This window comes from Talpa occidentalis, unplaced genomic scaffold, assembly GCF_014898055.3.
Source record: "Talpa occidentalis isolate TD23 unplaced genomic scaffold, MPIMG_talOcc4v2.1 talOcc4.16, whole genome shotgun sequence".
Lineage (NCBI taxonomy): Eukaryota > Metazoa > Chordata > Mammalia > Eulipotyphla > Talpidae > Talpa > Talpa occidentalis.
In genome coordinates, this window is record NW_023601653.1 from 34855680 (window position 1) to 34874528 (window position 18849).

Below are 18849 nucleotides of genomic sequence, written 5' to 3' on the forward strand. Positions count from 1 at the left end.
ACATCTTATTTTTAAATTGAATTATCAATTTTTATAAAAACATTAATGTCAGACATTTATCAAAAACCTACATTGAACCATGTTCAGTGGCCAAAAAAAATTGACCAGTTAAGTGGTTTGGATTTTTATATACTGGTAAAAATTCAAATAAACTTTGTTTTTACACTTGTTAGATATACCTAAAGTGAACAACAGTGCATTAAAATATCCCTGAGGAAGGGATATATATGACTTAAGAACACCTGGATACATATATGACCTATATCATATACAGTATCACCACAAAAAAACACATAATAGTTAAAAACAAATAGCTAAAAGGACTCCATTTTGCAATGCAGTGGCTTGTTTCAATTATAGTGTAATCACAAAATTTTTTTGACACAGTACACATGCATGTATGTTAACTACATAGGGAAAAATTAACAATTAAACTTAAGAAAATGTGCAGTATTAGTTCTTCACAACATCTGTGTAACCATAAGATATAAAATCAGATGTGTTATATCAAAGGTTAATGTAGTAAAGATTTCAAACAAAATTTTGAAACTTGAAGAGCATGGTGATTTCTGACATTAACAAAAAGTTGACTTACATGCAGTTTTCTCATGTGATTCACAATAAAAAGAACTGGAACTTTATATGTGGCAGTTAAAACAAAATCCCCCAAAACTAGAGCCTAGACAACAGATCACTTGACATGAGCTATCTTCTTTTTCTGAGTCATTTATGTAGTAACAATCAGGATCATGCTTCAGTTGACATTTTATATAGTCTTGTTTGTACTCACAAGAAAAAGATCCGCTTCCATTTTTTCTTTCTCATGGTTGTGTAGGAAAAATTACACTTTGCACAATAAATTGCAAAAGAATTTTGCAAATTAATCATGAAAATGTCATTTTTAAAAAGGAAATTGACTCTTTTGTGTAAAATATGGTGCGTGTTCTGTGAAGGGATTTTGCACAAGAGTTTCAATTATAATTATGTGCCATCTTCCCCACAGAGGAGCAGCTCTGGTTTAAATCTGAAAGATTAAAAATCCTAATGTTTTCAATTTTTCCTATCTCAAAATACATAGAAAAAAGTAAAACTCGGGCCTCCCCTGGTGGCGCAGCGGTTGAGCGCTGGGTTGCAAAGCTGCCTGCAGCCTCTGCAGCACCAGTTCGATACCTGGCTGCCAGGTGAGCATCCCACATGGCACGCAGACCTCTCCTGCTGCCCGCTGCTCCCCTCAGCAGTGTACTTCGTCAGTCTGCTCCCTGCTCTGGCTCTGGTGAATTCTCTCACCCTCCCGTGCTTCTGACTGTACCCAGTGCTTGTATGAATAAATAAATCAATCTTGATAAACAGTAAAGTCATGATTTGTTTTCAAACACAATTTAGTAAATGTCAACAAACTTTCCTCTTCACAGAATAGCTAAAAATGAAAATGTAAAGCATCAAAATTCACCTTTTAAAACCTAACTCGTGCTGCTTTTGTAGCTTCAGTTTTCAGACATTTTGAAATAGTGTTTTGTGTTTAGATGGGTAAGAACCCATCAACTTCTAAATATGAAATAGCTAGGTCAGCAATTTGAATGTAACATCTATCCCACCACCACTTTTGGCTTGTTTATAACCTCCTTAGATTAAAATCTTAGAGATCAAGAAATTTTCTCACAAAAAGTATTTCCATTGGGTCCCAAGAGTGTCCAGAAAGTTTGATATCTAATGTTGCCATAATCCATTTAAATAACAGTTTTGTTTTGAAATTGGATTAAGAATGTTACATTTTAAACCTACAAGTGAAGTGGTATAAGATTCCCTTAAATTACTTGTCAAAGGCCAAAAAAGGAGACATTTTATGTTTAGTTACAGCATTCAACTGGTATTTGTAAAAGTTTGGGTTTCTTTCTCTATTTTTCATATTGAAGAAATAATTTCACAAACTCAAATCAAAGTCAACACTGCAGTGAGGAGAGCTTTTCTACTTTATTACAAAGAGAAGAAGCCTTTATGTGGTCAGAAAATACAAGATTGATCTTTATTTTTCTTCCTATGAAACGCTGCTGTTCAAACAGCCAGAGTGAATTGTCTCAGTTCACTTCTTTAAGTCCCATCACATTCACTTGGGTATGGATGTCCTTGGCTGCTGAAAATCTGGCCCTTTAGTGCACAGGGCGACAAAGTCCCCTGACCAGCAGTTCCAGAATGTCCCATTTTCATATATTGCATCCATGCACACCTCCTAAAAATGAGGTACAGCAGGGCAAACATTTTCCAAAATAGATGTCATATATATAATATATACACATTCGTACATACATACCTTTATTCATGTGATGTCCAAAAATTTAAAAAAAATGTACACATTTATTACAAAATCGTAACAAAGACTGGACAGTGTTTTGCTCATTCTGGAAAGATGAAGCTCAGTAATAACACAACCCTGGAAACCATCCAGAGATTGTGGCAATATCTTTCTTCTAAACAGTCAGATATTCTTGCGTTAAGCTTGGCGAAACTGCCTTTCAAAAACAGAAGGGGAAGTAAAATGAAGGAAGCAGACCTTGGTCATCTTTCCAAATGAAATACGAGAAGGATCTTCACATAAAAATGCACAAACATCTGTTATTTTATTACCAATAGTGCTACAATGAACAATGCAATTTTTGTGGTCTAATTTTGTTGAGTCTTTTGTGGGTTTTCTTTACATTTTAGAAACTAAATCGTAAACTTCTGTCAGTGTACTTGCTTGTCTTTACAGACCCAAGTCTGTCTGCTGGCAAAAAAAGAAAACGAAAAATCCAGACCCTGCTTGAACTAGAGTAAAACAAATTACAAATTTAGTTGTTGGGCAGCACATAATTAGTAAGGCAGGACCTCAAATGGTGACCCTTTGCGTAAGCCAATTGCCAGATCCTCAAGGAATTAAAACCAGGGTGCCTGAGCCACATCAGTTCTGCAGTTATGTTGAGTATTGTGCTGAGACAGCCATACCCCAAGAAAAGGGAAGTCTTTTTAGAAGGCTTGCTGAGCAGGGTTGTAGTTGAAGGTGGATGGCAGGTGAGGTCGTTCTTCTAATTTGTCATATTCCAGATGGAACTCCTATAAAATCAAATTTAAGAATTTAGATGATTTCCTCTCCCTCTGATCTTGTATTTTTGTCAAAATCTATTTTATTAGTTGAACAAATAAAATACCTACATGTGTGAGAATGAGCACAGATATATCAATTTTTTCTCTCTCTAGGTTAAATATAGCTTGAAGAAAGTGTCCTGGAGTTTCTGATTAAGAACAAAATACAGACTTTCTGCATAAAGTCAGATATTATTCATTGAGATCTATTTTACAGAACTGAAATTCTGTGTATTCTTTTTGCATAAAAATGTTTGAAGGAACCAATCACTGTATCACTAATAAAAAGCACTGCATATTATAGGATATTTAAAGTTAAGCCTCCTTCAGTGAATATAAAACCTAAAAATTAATCTTTCCTATGAAGAGTTTGGAAGAACTTTCCAATTTGCTGTATCATGCATTTTTTAAAAATCAAACATAAAAAGTTATTATAGCACCCTTGGAATTTACATGTTAAAATGCCATGCTACTTCAATTTTAAAAGTTATTCTAACCTCATAGAAATTTGAGGGAGACAATGAACTTACACCTGCACATCTCCAGAATTTTCAAAAACCCAATACTTTGACTTAAAGATGATGTAACTGTTACAAAAACAGGACAGTGATTTTGATTGTAGGCACATTTAAAGACTATTTATACAAATCACTTGATCAAACTTTCAAAATAACTGAGTTTTAAAATTTGAGAATGGTGAAGCAATTTTTTTCTGAATACTTCCCCAGGACCAAGGAAAGATACAGAATGTTATATTGAAAAAAAGTACATTTATAAATCCAAAGAGGTTCTAAAATTACTAATTCCAGGACCTGAATTCAATCAGCACAAACTATTTTAATAAATCTCATTGTAAGAATTATGAACCTCACTCGGTATTACGTATTTTAAAAAAAGCCAAAAGCAATGTTAGCACCAAGGGTTAACATTTTACGTTATCTGTTTTATTTCAAATCTATCCTATCATTGATGTTTCCATTATTATGTGAAAATTTTATAATGAAAACCTAGGCCACAATGATTAAATTTGGAGGTAGAAAAGCCAAGTATTTAAAAATTAAAGATATTATATTAACTGCAAGTATAATTTATCAGTTTAATATGTATCAAAACTAGAGACAGAAATTATTTTATTCTAGTATTTATACTGTAAATGTCGTATTTTCATTTTGCACTGAGAAAAAATAAGGCTCCAAGTAACTTGCCCAAGTCTTATACTAAATAGAAGATCTAGGGTTAGGACTTGGTGTGTGGAACTAAAGCCCATGTCTTTTCTTGCAGGACACATTAAATATTTTTAGCCTAAGTCTCCAAAATAGAAATACTTCATTACACCCCTATCCAGAAATGCTGAAAAAATTCAGTGTACTGACAAGTGTTTATAAAGTACACTGTGAGGACTATAGGCTAAAATGGTTCACTTTACATGACCTATAGGGTAAATAAGGCACAGTGGCGCTCAGCAGCAGAATCCAGTGAACACCAGGATCACCACAGCAGTCACAATGAATTATGTAGACATCATTCTCTTTCCCACACCCCAATGGAGACATTAAAATAATATTACTGCCTTATTGAAGATGAATATCTGTATTAGTTGGGGGAGGGGAAGAGCATCTTGTTATACCATTCTTTAGAAATTGAAATTGGCATTTTGGTTCCAAAATATGTGTATAGGCTCAAAATCTTATTTGTGAGTGTGATAAATCATACACCCTGCTATCTAAGCTATATAAAAATAAAAATTTTGTTCAATTATCCTGTCATCATTGTAAACACTGGTGAACAAACTTTTAATATTAGAATTTAAAGTAGAGTAACTTCATTGTCAATACATCTAACCTTTTCCCTACCTAGTAAAAAAAAAATCAGTTTAAAGCTAGGTATAAAAATCTCCAAGACCTTATATATCAGATTTTAGAATTTATATAGGCAAATTTTGTCTTCCATTTTTTTAAAATATTTTTTTGGTCTTCCATGTATTTTTAGTTTCCTTAAAACTGACAATATACTGCTATCTCCTTGTTTGCTTTATTAATAACATCTCTTTTAAATGTTCATGTTTACACACACTTTTGTATAATCTGTAGGGGCAAAAAGTGTGTCTTTTTTGTATACCACTAACTACTAACTGGACTAGTGCCAGGCCTAGTGCAGGTGTGTAACTAATGGCTGATTAATAAACACTAGTTGTTGTCGTTTTAGGAAAACAATTTTTAAAAGTATGCAAAAAGGTATTAGGAGGTCTATGTATAAATTTGCTATTAATGGAAGAGGGGGATTTTTTTTACATCAGTTCTATGGCTTAAAAGGCTGAAAATATTTCTAGATCTTTTATTTAAACATCTTTTTGATGTCTTAGCTTTTCTATTAATAAAACTAGGCTATATATTCTCCAAAGATTACTGGGAAGTGGAAAAATACACACTGGATTCAAACGATCAAATCATTACAAAAGCATGAACATCATCACTGATGTAATTACAGAAACACCCACCAAAGGAATGGTTCCTCAAGTACTCAAAAATGTCAGCTTTCTCTTAACAAAAATACTCAAGTTAAATTTTAGGAAAGAAATAGCAAACTACCTTAAATATAATTATTAGAAATTTTTATTATTTTGGTGAAAAGCACATATTACTTATTAAAGTATAAAGGTGTACTCCAGTAAAATCAGTGGAAAAGAAAAATCACATTTCTATCAGGTTATGATGAAATTAAAAATATCCTAAGTATTAAAAATTCTATACAGCGTTGGATCCACAGGTGAAATTGAGTTTCAAAGAACTGTTAAATTTTTGTCTTTAGTTTAAGAAAAACTATTGGTAACAGATAGATACCCATTTCATCCCCCCTCCCACCATAAAAAATGTCTATGGATGAAAATAAAAACATTAAGATTACATACACACAAAATGATCACATATACTGTCTGAATTACCTAATTTAAATTAGTAGGATATGAGTAATTCCAGCTAAATTACATTGGACAGAAAATACAGCCTTACTAACCAGATCATTTAAATAGGGAGAATGAACAAAGTGTCAAAATTTTAATGCACATAGATTATTGACACATAGGAAATATTTAAGTATGGGGTGGATCTTAGAACTCAGTCACAGAATTTTTAGGGGAAAAGAAATACTTCTGATTTAAGTCATCTAACCCTTTAATTTACAATTCTTTATGTCTCTGAATATATCAGGTGATTTGCAGGAGAATGAAAGAACTTCATATAAGATACTGTGAATGGAGACCTGATAATGGTCTAGATCAGGTTAATACTTTTCAATGATATCATATTATCATCAAACTATAATACCAATTCATACTGCTTTTCATAATAAGTTTAAGCTGTTGAATGTATATTCTTTACCTCTGACTAGTAAACCACAGCCAACTTTACAGATGTGAGGCCAATGAAGTTAATTTGGAATAGGCATTTTAATGGATTTTGTGTACACTGGAGAAATCTGTTAATAAATATACTATGAATGGAACTAAAGTTTTTATTTCCAAATCCAATTTCTGGGAAACCACTGAAAACATTCTCAAAAACAAAAACAAACAAACAAAAAAAAAACCCAAGTCATTCTGAAAAAGTTATTCTGAATTTAAAAGTTCATGCATTTGTATTTTGACATAACCAAATGAACTATATTAATAGTTGACAGAAATCAGTAATTTTGCTTGTTTTCATCAACATGAAAATAATTTTTTTTGAAAAGTGTCTGTGCACATGGCCAGCAATTTATCTCAAGAGATTTCTTAAAGAATAGTTTAGTGATGTACTTCAAATTTACAACAGAAGCTCAGGGAATTATCAGCTGAAATTATTATTTTTATATATAAACAATTTTCTTTAAAATGACATTTACCTATATAGGGAATTGGCTTTTATGGGAAAATAAAGGGGCCCTATTAATATTAACTTGTGTTTTAAGTTTATGGGGAGAACTTATTTCTGAAAAAACTGCTTTCACATAAGGTGACTTCTTCAAATACATCGAATTAAAATCTAAGTACAATTATACATCTATCTACTATAAACATTCTTTTGTGCTTATGTTTAGAATAACTTACAAAAATCTTCAAATTGGAGCAGAATAGCAGTTAATTATTAATATAGATTTCCCCTCCTGTCAAAACATTTTTTCTTTAGAATCAACTGAGAGGCTCTCAATGAATGACTCCAGACAAAGGCCAGCATCATCAATGACATCCCTTGGGAACTTGTTAACTTGTAGATATACTAATTTCCAGGTACTGTCCACAGATTTACTGAACCAGATACAATGGAGGCATGGCCCAGCAATTTGTGTTTTAACAAGGCCTTCAATAATTCTGATGCAAGCTGAAGTTTGAGAACCAATGACTTAACCTAACAGTGAGTTACAATTTTTTCATCTTTGGAAGACTATTATTAATAAGCTGTAACAACAAAGATCATAAAAACAACAGTTAACAAACTACCACCACCACTCTGTATCTCAAATAGGCAACACATGGCAAACACTACACATTCTGTGTGTATAGTGTGTATGTGTGTATCTTGATTAATCTTATATGATAATCTAGAGGCAGATATTTCAATTTCAAAGGAGGCATGGAAAAGAAACATGCACAAGGTCAAAGAATAAATAGAAATAGGAGTTAAATTCAAATCCATGATACAGACTCTGGCTTTCTATTATATACTACTACTTAAAGAATAGTTAACATATCCAATGTCTCATGTACTATGTGTAATCAACTAAAAATTAGGTCACATATATTCCTTTGGAAATCAATATGAGCATTAATTACAATTGTTAAAATAACTCAAATATAGTGTGAAGTATATGGACTTGGTCTGAGAAAAAAACTTTTATCATTGAGAAGCACTCCAAAATAATAATTAAAAAATTTAAGCTCTTGATATGTCTAGCTGTGGTGTTTGTTGTTTTCCTATGTTGTTTTATGTGATATCTTCATTTGCTATAAACTGTTTTATGATAAATATCTAGTATTTATTCTGCCCTGTCTTAAAGTAGTTTACCATTTAATCCAGTTTATTAAAGCTGATCCAACAGAATGAAAAAGCTCAAACCAACAACTAAAAAATTATGCAATGAACTGTCAAGTATTTCTCTCATTTTTAAATTTATTTAAAACAAACAAAAAAAATTTTTTACTTTTTAATCCTAAGAATCATTAATGGAAGAGGCATTCAGAAAAACCTGAAGTAAGAAAATTAGATAATGTGGGTTATAGTCTCTACTGGGTAAGTACAACATACATTAAAGTACTGAATACAGATGTTAACTATGTATTGACACTAATGAAAATTTTACACATGGGACAGTTAGAAAGATGTTTTTGTCAGGAAAATTTACAAGCTAAAACAAACCAAAACAATCAACTGTTTTCACATTTCTCTTACTTAGCATACTAATCATAGAAACGATTATAGTTAACACTTGCAATTTTTTTCCGTTTATCAATTATATATAAAAACTGAGGTATCTTTCCTGTGGTGAATGCCAATGTTTGAAGGAGTCAGTATCTACTTAAATGATGGTTTTAGGAAAAATCTCATTAATTTGCTTAATTTAAAGTAACAATAATATAAGAATACATGATTGGAATTGCAAGAGGGTGTATCTTTATTTTACAACTGAGAAGACACAAAAACATTTCAAATATGACCAAGGCTTGTGAAAAATTACAAAATCTCTTACCAAGTTCAACCATTTTCTTAATTATTGGTGAAATGAACGGTTTGTGGATATTGTCCTAGAGTTTAAATCAAGACAAGGAGGTAGAGACAAAAGACTTAGCAAAATATCTGGCACATCACTGGAATGGATGTATTGGGTACATATAAACAAAAAAGAGGACATGTCTTTTCAAAGTCTAGATTTATACATTTACACATGGAAAAAAATATACCTTAGCTACTTTCCTCCAGTTAAGACAGTCAAAGAAGTAATATGTTCCCCTCTCATATGTATTGGTTTTCATTGTTGGCTCCATGCCTGGTGCCCTGGTAATCCATACTCGTTCTTCTTTGTGGTATCTCCAATCACGGTTAAAACTTCAATTTTTAAGAGAAAAAGACAATTAATTTTTCCTGTGGCTCACATAAAACATTTTCTACATTTTGTAAAACTTTTCTCAGAAGATAATTACCCATAAAATACACAAATCTGAATGCTTCTTTATCCTGAATTTTATTGTTATGAAATACAACCCCAGTGAAATAAATATAGGAAGATAGTTTCTTAATTTGCCCACAACCACACTTTAATACACACATCTTTAATGGAAGAAACTTTTTATGCAAGCAAAATGAGATCTTAAAAGCTCTATGAGCAATGTGATAAAAAATTAAGACAAAATAAAAATACACTGTGTTTCAGAAACTTCAGTCCTTTCTTGTTCTTCTTAACATTCAATAAAAATTGAGGTATCTATTAAACAAACAAAACCCCCAACTATTTGTATTATTTTGTAAGTACTAAATATGTATTCTATTTGAATTAACTATTTCAAGTCATATAATTTTATAACTGTTGAAAACATTCATTTTGAAAATTCTTCATCGAAAGTTTTATTTTTATTCATATCTCAATGATCCTAAATTCTTCAAAGCTAAAAAGATAGCCATTAGAATTCATGCAAGAATCATTGAGGATTTATAACACTTGTAAACTGGGAAAGTAACATCCAAAGGAGGTAACGTGCCACCAAAAAAAAAAAATCTGTTAGACTGAACCTCCAGGAAACACATTCCTTCCTATTGAATACAGTGAGGTAAATTTTAGACATAAATAATATATGAAACAGAACTGCCAGTGATGGATGGATGAATGACTGAATGAATTTATTTACTTGTAATTATAAAAAGAACAGATAACAATTGCTATCTTATAAAAATGAAGAGAAAACATGGGAAAAAAACAAATTCTCAACTGAGAAATAAAAAACAATTTATTATCGTTACAGTAAGCTTTACATTTTAAAGTACCTGATTCAAGGTCATTTATAGAAATGTTATTAGGATTATGAAAATAAATAGGTAAAAAGGTCTTCCAATCATAATGTCATAAATTTTCAGTAACAATTCATTCTACAGTAAACAAGATTAATAAAATAGCCTATTGGTAACAAAATATGTTACTGACTGGACATTTGAGAAATGACATAAAACTTTTATTCTTAGAGCATCACATAAAAACAGAAATGCTCAGAAAAGAAACATCCAGTGGACCAACTTCTTATATTAATTTAAATTGGCTGATAGGCTTCTGATAATGAAAGCAGACTTTATTTTATCAACACACAACAAAAATGCACAGTGTCTTGCCCATATAATACTCAACAGATGTTTATTAAATGATGAAATTCACTGTCATTAACATATGTGGTTCCACAGGAATAAGATGAGCCACAGTTATGAAACATATCTTGTACTTCCATGTATTAGATTCACCAAACCCATAAGTAGATTTTTTACCTTACAAATTTAGGGTTAAGTTTCAAGTTCTTTTTATATATACAGTGATTATGAAGCCATGGATTCAACCTAAACTGAAAATATTTCACTAAATATAAAACAACTTAAACTTCTTGAACTATTTCCAGTTTAAAAACAAAAGCCAAAAACTACATTCATCATTTAAATAAAGACGTTTTCAGAATAAACAAGAGCCACTATCATACAAAAGTGTTTGAAAATACTTTGAACATACAGCTCTACTGCAGCTAAAAGTTGTAATACGTCTCCTCCATTCATGTAATAGAGATAGAAGAGAAGGTCTTCTCCGTATCGGCCAAGTTTTATTGCAGCCAGCTGAAAAAGAGAAATACATTATTCTGAAATGTAAAACAAGTTTTAAAGTCCTAACATATAACTGCTACCACTGAAGTAGCACACACTGCTATCAACATGATTACACAGGTACTTCTAAAGTAAATTCATCAATTAAACTACTAAAACCACTTAATAATTACTTCTGGTACACTTATATACTAACAGAGAAAAAAGCTAAAAACTTCTAAGACGATCAAATGCTAACTGTCTAACTTTAGGGATGTATTAATACCCAATGTGGCAATAATAGGGAATCCTCTGCTCAAAGGTGAAGAATTTATATTCTATAAGCCTTAGGTGCATTATTTATTAAAGTGGCCATGACCATGTTATTTAATGTCTCTGAATTTTAATTATAAAATGTGCACAGTGAAATTTATGAGGGTTAGTAAGAACATACATAAAATTAAGTCAATGTTTTTGAAGGTACCTTAGTATAGAGTGACTGAGACATAGATTTATAAGAAATGTTAATAGAATCTATATCTGACAGTGAATCATGAATTAGTTCATTAAGCCTTTTTAATAAATCACAGATGCTAAGTACAAATATCATAATGGGACAGCTCTTCATTTTGTTCAAATGAATGACTAAAAGATGACTATTCACACTTTCTTCCACAAAACATAAACATAAATACCCACCAGACTACAAAACTAGAGTTCAACAGTCTTAGATTCTCATGCTAAGATAAACTTTTATTAAAAGCTCAACAAAATAAAAAAACACTTTCATCTTTTTACCTAATCCTGTATTCTCAATGTTTATTTGACTGTTACACATTCTTTGTAATTTTTCCCTTCATTCATATTATCCCCGTCAGGCAACAGTTCCAATTTCAACAAATTCTCTTAAATTGGAATAGCTTAAATTGCCGTAAAAAATAGGTTCTAGAATACTAGGTAATTACAACAAAAGAGTTCTGTAGTGGAGGTGGCAAAAAGTCACACAATTATAAACAGAAAAAACTAGCCTGCTCTATATCTCATACTTGTTGTCTTCCGTCTACTCAAGTATTAAAAGGTTTATTGAGAAGGGTATCTTTTTATTTGCGTGTTTACAACCTCAACATCCATTTGACTACACAACTGTATGGTACAGACACAGAACATGATCATTTATATATATTTATATCATATACATTTATAAATATATGTATAATATAAACATGTATGTTGTACTAATTTTTATCCTGTCACAAGACCAAAATTTCTTACTTCTTTCCCCTAAACCTAAAAAGCATTTACCCTTTTATTTCTTAGATTAAAAAGAAAATAAGGCCCTCCCTGGTGGCGCTAAGGGTTAGGGGTCAGCACTATGAAGCAATCTGCAACTACTGCAATGGAAGTTATATCCCCGGCCACAGAGGTGATCCAAATGGCACAGCAGACCTCTCCTGTCTCGCCTGCTGTTCCCCTCAGCAGTATATTTCAGTCAATCCACCTGTTCTGTTCCCTACTTTGTCTCTGGTGAATCCTCTCACCCCCTGCACCTCTGGCCTGCACCCCAGTTCTTGTATGCATGAATAAATAAATCTTTAAAAAAAATGAAAAAGAAAATAGATAAAAGCAGCAATGTGCTAACAGTTACTTTATAACTAGAAATTCAGGTAATTCAAAAATGGAAAAAAAAAATGAAAAAAAGCTGAAGGTCTTAGTTTTTAAATACCTATATATTTATTTCCATTAAAAACACTAATGTTTGCAAAGGAAAATCTTTCTAATTGATAAGGGCATAAAAATGAGAATATCAATAGGAAATATATCAAATTATCCAAGTTAGTTTATTCCCATCAACTGTAGTTATAGTTGTACCCTTTTATCATTATCTGTCTGCCAGTCCTAACATTTTTTGTTCTGAAAATTTTAAAAATATAACCCAGGATATCATCAAAATGTTATAATTACTAACAAAAATAGAAATAAAATTGTTACATCTAGCTGAATGGACATATGAAAACATACCCAAGACCACTGATTATTATTTCAAAAATATTAACTGTCTAACTGAAACACAATACCTGAAAAATAAAGTCATGCTGACTTAATAGAATAATAAACTACACTCACCTTATCCCTAATGTGAATGTTCGTTAAGTATTCAGATGGAACATGGAAGTCTGGATAATAAAATGAAAAAAGCCTTATTAACTGATTCTCAGTTACAAATATCTTTAAAAGGGTATAAACACAAATAGATTATCCTACCTATATCTTGAGGTCGACAAGGTGAAGATGCCCAGGGCGATGCGAATTTGGGGTAGAGATTTCTAAATAATGGGGAAAAAAATACTCTGAAGTCCAAAGTAGAAAAGAGATTTCCAATTTTATTTTAAGAAATCAGAAAAAAAAAAAAAAAACAACAACCCAGCTAATTTCAAATATAAATGAAGCTTATTTACTTCTAATTTCCTTTCTTGTATCTACTATGACTTATATAGCAGGAAACTAAAACAAGGTTAAATAATATACTATTTCAACTCAGAATGCTTTATATTCATGCCCCCACACAAATTTACATTCCCAATTATATGGCCAGGAAAAAACTAGCAATTAAAAATAAAGGTTCAAATTCACCAACTATTTACTAGTGCCTATTTCATGTGTGTCACAGTTCTAGGTGATGGGGTACCTTGGGAAACAAAGGAAAGATCATCAGCAACATGAAACTTACTTTCTGGCTGAGGAAAAGTAGATTGGAGGGAGGCAGATAAAAACAATTAGCATAAAACATACAAACACATATACACACATATACATAAAAAACAAAAAATCCATGTTAGTGAAAGGGTGGGGAGGTGAAGCTGGCTGCACAATTAAATAATGGGTAGAAAATTACATCTCATTGAAGAAATGAGATGTGAATGGTGTGAAGGATATAATGATATCAATTATTTGCCAAGAGATTATTTTAGGTTGAAGGACCTACTGCAGAAACTAAGGCAGAAATAGAAGGAACATGTTTGAGGTATAGCAAGAAGGCTTGTAAAGTTGGAACAGAATTTACTATTGAGGAGAGGATAAGCGTAGACACACAGATCATGCAAGACCTTGCAGGTCTGTAAAGATTTGGGGGGGCTTTAATTATATCAAGCCTTTCATCCTTACTGGGTGTTGAGCTGAGAATTAGTTTATTCAAAAAAGATGGTCCAGGCTGCTACACACAATGAGTTTTTAAGGGACACAGGGAGAACCAGGGATATCTGGTGAATGATTAATGAAATAATTCAGGAGAGAGGATGATTCAAATGAGGGTGATCACAGATTAAAGTATTAAGAAGCAAAAAAACAATGATTCACTTATGTAAAAAGCTCCTCACTGGTCAAGGACTATGTATTTCTAGAAGTGAATAGTGACTTTAATAACAAAGAGGTCATTCAGCGATCTTGATGAGAAGTTTTACTGGAGGGGATGGGGATGTGGCAATTTCCTAACCAAAATGAGTTCAACGAAGAATGGGAAAAGACAAACTGGATACCAAGATGGCTCTTTTTTGAAGAATTTTACTTCAAAGAGAATAAAGAAATGGGAAGGGGAGTCATGATAGCAGTAACTCATAGAAGTTAGATCAAGGGAAGGTATTTTGCTAACATGGAAGAAGTCATGGCTTATTTGTATGCTAATGGAAATGATCCAACAAAGAGTAAACATATCATCAAGAGGGGGTGTTAAGTACAAAGTATTTGATTAACTATGGTAACAGGGTTTAAGTTAAGAATATGGTGGGTGCAGATGGTAGTAGGTAGCTACATTTGATGGCAGGACTACAAAGACATTCTCTTTTTGATTTAGGTCCATCTTTCTTAGCAAAGTACAAATATTTAGTAACATCATCATCTGAGAATAAGGACGGGAAAAAAGGAGTAGGCGAGGTTTGAAGAGGCAAGAGTAAAACAGTTGCACAGGATGGCAAAAGAGAGAATGGAGCAGGTATGGTAACTTGGCAGAATTAAGGGAACATATCTGAGGTTCCTATATCATGAGATCAGGCACTGAAACTGCTTTTCTCTAGCCAGGCTCAGGAGCATAGGTAAAGAATGGAACAGGCAGATATAACCAGGGTTGTGGTTTTTATTAAACAGGAATGACAAAGCAAAAGAGGGACAAAATAGTCAAAGAGACGTAAATGAGCAATTATAATTTAATAATTTAACTGTATAAGAAAGAAGTGAGTTCATCACAGGAAGAGAGGCAGGCTGAGGAACAGTGAAAAGGTACAAGAATCAATGGACTAAAAGTCTCAGTGCAGTCAAATAATTACAAGAGTTACTGGGAGAAAAATGGAAAATAGGAAGTGACATGAGTAACAGATTCAAAATTACAGAGAACTGCAGTTACTAGTAAAGGTAAGGTCAAAGGGATGACTAAAGAAGAGAGTAGCTGAGTTATGATAGAAGATGCCAAGGATCAGACATGTGTATATTAATACTACCAAATTATAAGAGGAAAAATATTAAGTGACACTGCTTCAAGAGCTAACACGAGAAATAATTCAAAGAATCAGTAGGTAACAGTAACAATGAATGGTGACACAAATTGAAAACATGAAATTAAAAACTGGTAGGTATTATACACAAATTTGGAAGGAAAGAAAAATACTTACTCAGGAGAATTCAGATTGAGGCCTAATGTTGTTAAATCACTTCCTAATGCAAGATGTACCATTCCTGGGTCTGTCTCTGCTGCTCTGATAAATGTTAATAGGCCAATCATCCCAAATTGGTCCGTCACCATCCCTTGAGGAATGTTAGTAACCCGACCTGGATAAAGGACAAAGTCATTTTTATCTTTGCGGAAAAAGTAAAGAAAATACATTTTACAACATGTTTTACATAGTCATAAAGTCCCACCATCAGGTAACACCTGGATCCCTTTCTTCTGCTGGTTATTATTTTGTGTTGTTGAACTTTTATCTCCGGGGAATTTGGGTCCATCTGTACTTGAAGTTGTCTTGCCAGATGTATTCAAATTCTAACATGAAAAAGATTAAATGTGACATTAATACTTGTTAAGTGTAAAAAATTCAAGTTCACATATTAGTACCTTTTAATTATTTTATTTGAATTGATAGTAAAGTATTACCTGTTTAAGTTCTACATGAAATTTTTGATTCCACAACTCTCCCATAGCATACAAATAAATCCTGTATTACTCACATTCGAATATTTAAAGGACAAGAAATGTATGGTATATGCTTTTATCTAGCTCAGTCTTCAGTAACAGGAAAAAAAAAAATTTGTCTGTGGGTCTCTTTCTTTCCCAGGACTTTATGCTTTGAGATACACTGAAAGTTTGACCACTTCTCAATACTTTTATTTGGAAGAGAAACTAAATACAGTACATTACCTAAAATAGCTTCATAAAAACCTCCAAGGTGAGTTAGAATATGTGAACTTTTAAAATTCAAATTTAATTCTTACCCAATAATCTTCTTCATCAATTATTTTAACAATATACAAAATCTCATCACACACACAAAAAGTTATTTTCAGTGAAATGTGGAAGAAATAAATACATTCGTTAAGGCAGAAAGAGGAAGCTGAGTTGGCTGAATCAACACAGGAATAAAAATGTGTATAAAGATTCTTCAAGGAGAAAACTTACTCAAGAAAAACACAGCTCCTTAGAAGGCTATAATATCAAACTTCATGGGATCCAGCTGACAGGGACTACAATAAAAGTCTAAATTATCTCTGAGAAGTTCAACAGAAATTTGCAAACCTATATGAAATAGGAAAAAAATAGGCTATCTTCTACGTTATAAAGGTTTTCCACATTCTTCAGAAGTTAGATTATTACAAGATATTCAAGATAAACAATTTTCTAATAGAATTTAGTAAATCCTTAATACGTCTATAAAACTGTTAATATAAGAGAAATCTGAAGGGAAAAACTACATCACTCACATACGTAATTTTCAGTTACTTACAGATTTACTGTCATCATTACTTGATGTTGGATCTTTGTAACTGGAACCAGGTAATGCTGGAAAATCTTCGTTGTGTATTGAGAAGTCCTGGGATTGCTCATTTGCTGGTTTTGTTACCATTCCAACTACGTAATGAAAATAATCCAGAGAATTGTAATTGATATTTATGATGTTTTGCTACAAACTATAGTTAACTTTTCTTACAAGACACCAAAAGGTTTTTCTTATTATGCTATGAAAGCACACTTCAAAAATTAGTATTCAGGATGACTATGAAGAACTAAATTTTACATGCTGATTAATAACTCAATATGCAAAATAATACAAGGGAAATAAGTGGTAATCCTACAATGCTAATCTAATGTCATACATAGATGCTTTAAAATATAATTTGACATTGGTAAAAATTAACATTTTTGGTTTAAAACTTGATTTAATATTTGACCAGCTAATATAAATAAATACTAGTTAATTGTCAAATACAAATGAACAAAATAAATTTTAAAAGAACATGTCAGTATTCTACTTGAAAGTGACTTACAGAGTGAGCAAATTGCAATCAATTATAAAACAACTCCATATTATTTCTGATTTTCTTGGACTCCATGTAATAGATGTAAGACATGCAAGAACTGGGAAGTAATTCTCCCACTATACTTGGCATTAGTCAGGCCCTTATTGGAGAACAATATCCAGTTTGGGGCTCCACAATTCAAGTACGATATGGAGAAACTAGAGATGGTCCAAGGAGAGCAACGGGAATGATTAAAGGGATGAAAAAATGGACCTATGAGGAAAGGTTAACAACATTAGAGTCTGAACTGAGAATCAAGTAGCTAGGTACTCAACTTCCAGGGCAGATCATTTTTTATTATTTTTGGAAGACTGATTTGGAAATTTTAGTACATGAGTAATAAATTTTTCCCTTTTCATATATTATTATTAGTATTCACATTCTGAAAGCCATGGAAAGTCCTTCTTGGTTGAAAATGGGAAAAAGTTATTTTAGATAAAGGGTGAGATGATTCTTCTATGCGCATTGTTTCTACTATTGGTCTCGACTAATTCTCCTAACAGGAAACAACTAAGTGCAAAGGATAAAAAAATTAAAATATAGCTAGGCTACATTGCTGTTACATAATTTTCATTTCTAAATTGTTACTGCATGCATTTCATGCTGCCCCTATCTTTTCACTTAGGCTCTATTAGCCAAATCTCTTAGTTATTAAAGATAGTGAACAAAAGTATTAATGGTAACCAAAAGTCTACATGAACTATGCACCACCCACAAGCAGTGGTTCTCAGCACAAGGTAATTTTTTTTCCTCTGATGGAAAAAAAGGCCAATGTTCAGAATCATTTGTGGTTGTCACAAGGGGAGCGGGGGAGTAGGATAGGGAGTACTACTGACCTCTAGCAGGCAGAGGCTGTTAAACATCGGATGTTGCTCAACATTCTATAATGCTCAGACAACACCTCCCCATACCCCCACAACCCCCGCAATTCACAAGGAATTATCTAACTCAAATGTCAGTATGGAAGTTTACTTAAAAAAAAAACAAAAAAACCCTTCACTGTATAGTCAGTCATTATTAACCCCTAGGAATGTGTTCTTTTATCAAAATGTGTGATAAATTGAGAAGAAATGGCAGAACAAAAAATACCCACTTAAGGTGTATTAAAGCAGAGATAGCCCCCCCCCCAAAAAAAAAACCAAAAAACAAAAACTTCTGCATACCACGGAAGACCTCCTTTTGAGGTTTCTGTGCAAAGTAAAATTTCTCACTTAATTTTGTTATCATGGTATTCTGGGAGAAAAAAAAAATCACTTTGCATATTATTAACTGACAAAATTATACCTATCTGATTAGAAAACACACACACATGAATGCACACACATGCATTATGTTATATCTGGAAATGGAAAGTTTCTGATGGTCATCATTA

At 32.2% G+C, this 18849-nt stretch overlaps 1 protein-coding gene and 1 long non-coding RNA gene across 5 annotated transcripts in view; one reads left to right on the forward strand and one right to left on the reverse strand.

The window, feature by feature from the left end:
* Positions 1 to 2997: 2997 nt before the first annotated feature.
* CNOT2 (CCR4-NOT transcription complex subunit 2) overlaps positions 2998 to 18849 on the reverse strand; it is a 105913-nt gene continuing 90061 nt past the window's right edge. For all 4 annotated transcript variants that reach the window (XM_037513998.2, XM_037513997.2, XM_054696233.1 and 1 more), the window contains 8 exons: positions 16904 to 17028; positions 15825 to 15945; positions 15578 to 15734; positions 13182 to 13243; positions 13044 to 13093; positions 10852 to 10952; positions 9050 to 9194; positions 2998 to 3087 (listed from right to left, as the gene is read on the reverse strand). In XM_037513998.2, coding sequence (XP_037369895.1) covers positions 3001 to 3087; positions 9050 to 9194; positions 10852 to 10952; positions 13044 to 13093; positions 13182 to 13243; positions 15578 to 15734; positions 15825 to 15945; positions 16904 to 17028 — 848 coding nt within the window. In that variant the 3' untranslated portion in view covers positions 2998 to 3000. The remainder of the gene's footprint in view (positions 3088 to 9049; positions 9195 to 10851; positions 10953 to 13043; positions 13094 to 13181; positions 13244 to 15577; positions 15735 to 15824; positions 15946 to 16903; positions 17029 to 18849) is intronic.
* Positions 7493 to 14900, forward strand: LOC129145960 (uncharacterized). The gene is made up of 3 exons (XR_008552207.1): positions 7493 to 7505; positions 8307 to 8381; positions 14767 to 14900. It is a non-coding gene; the product is annotated as an uncharacterized LOC129145960 (long non-coding RNA).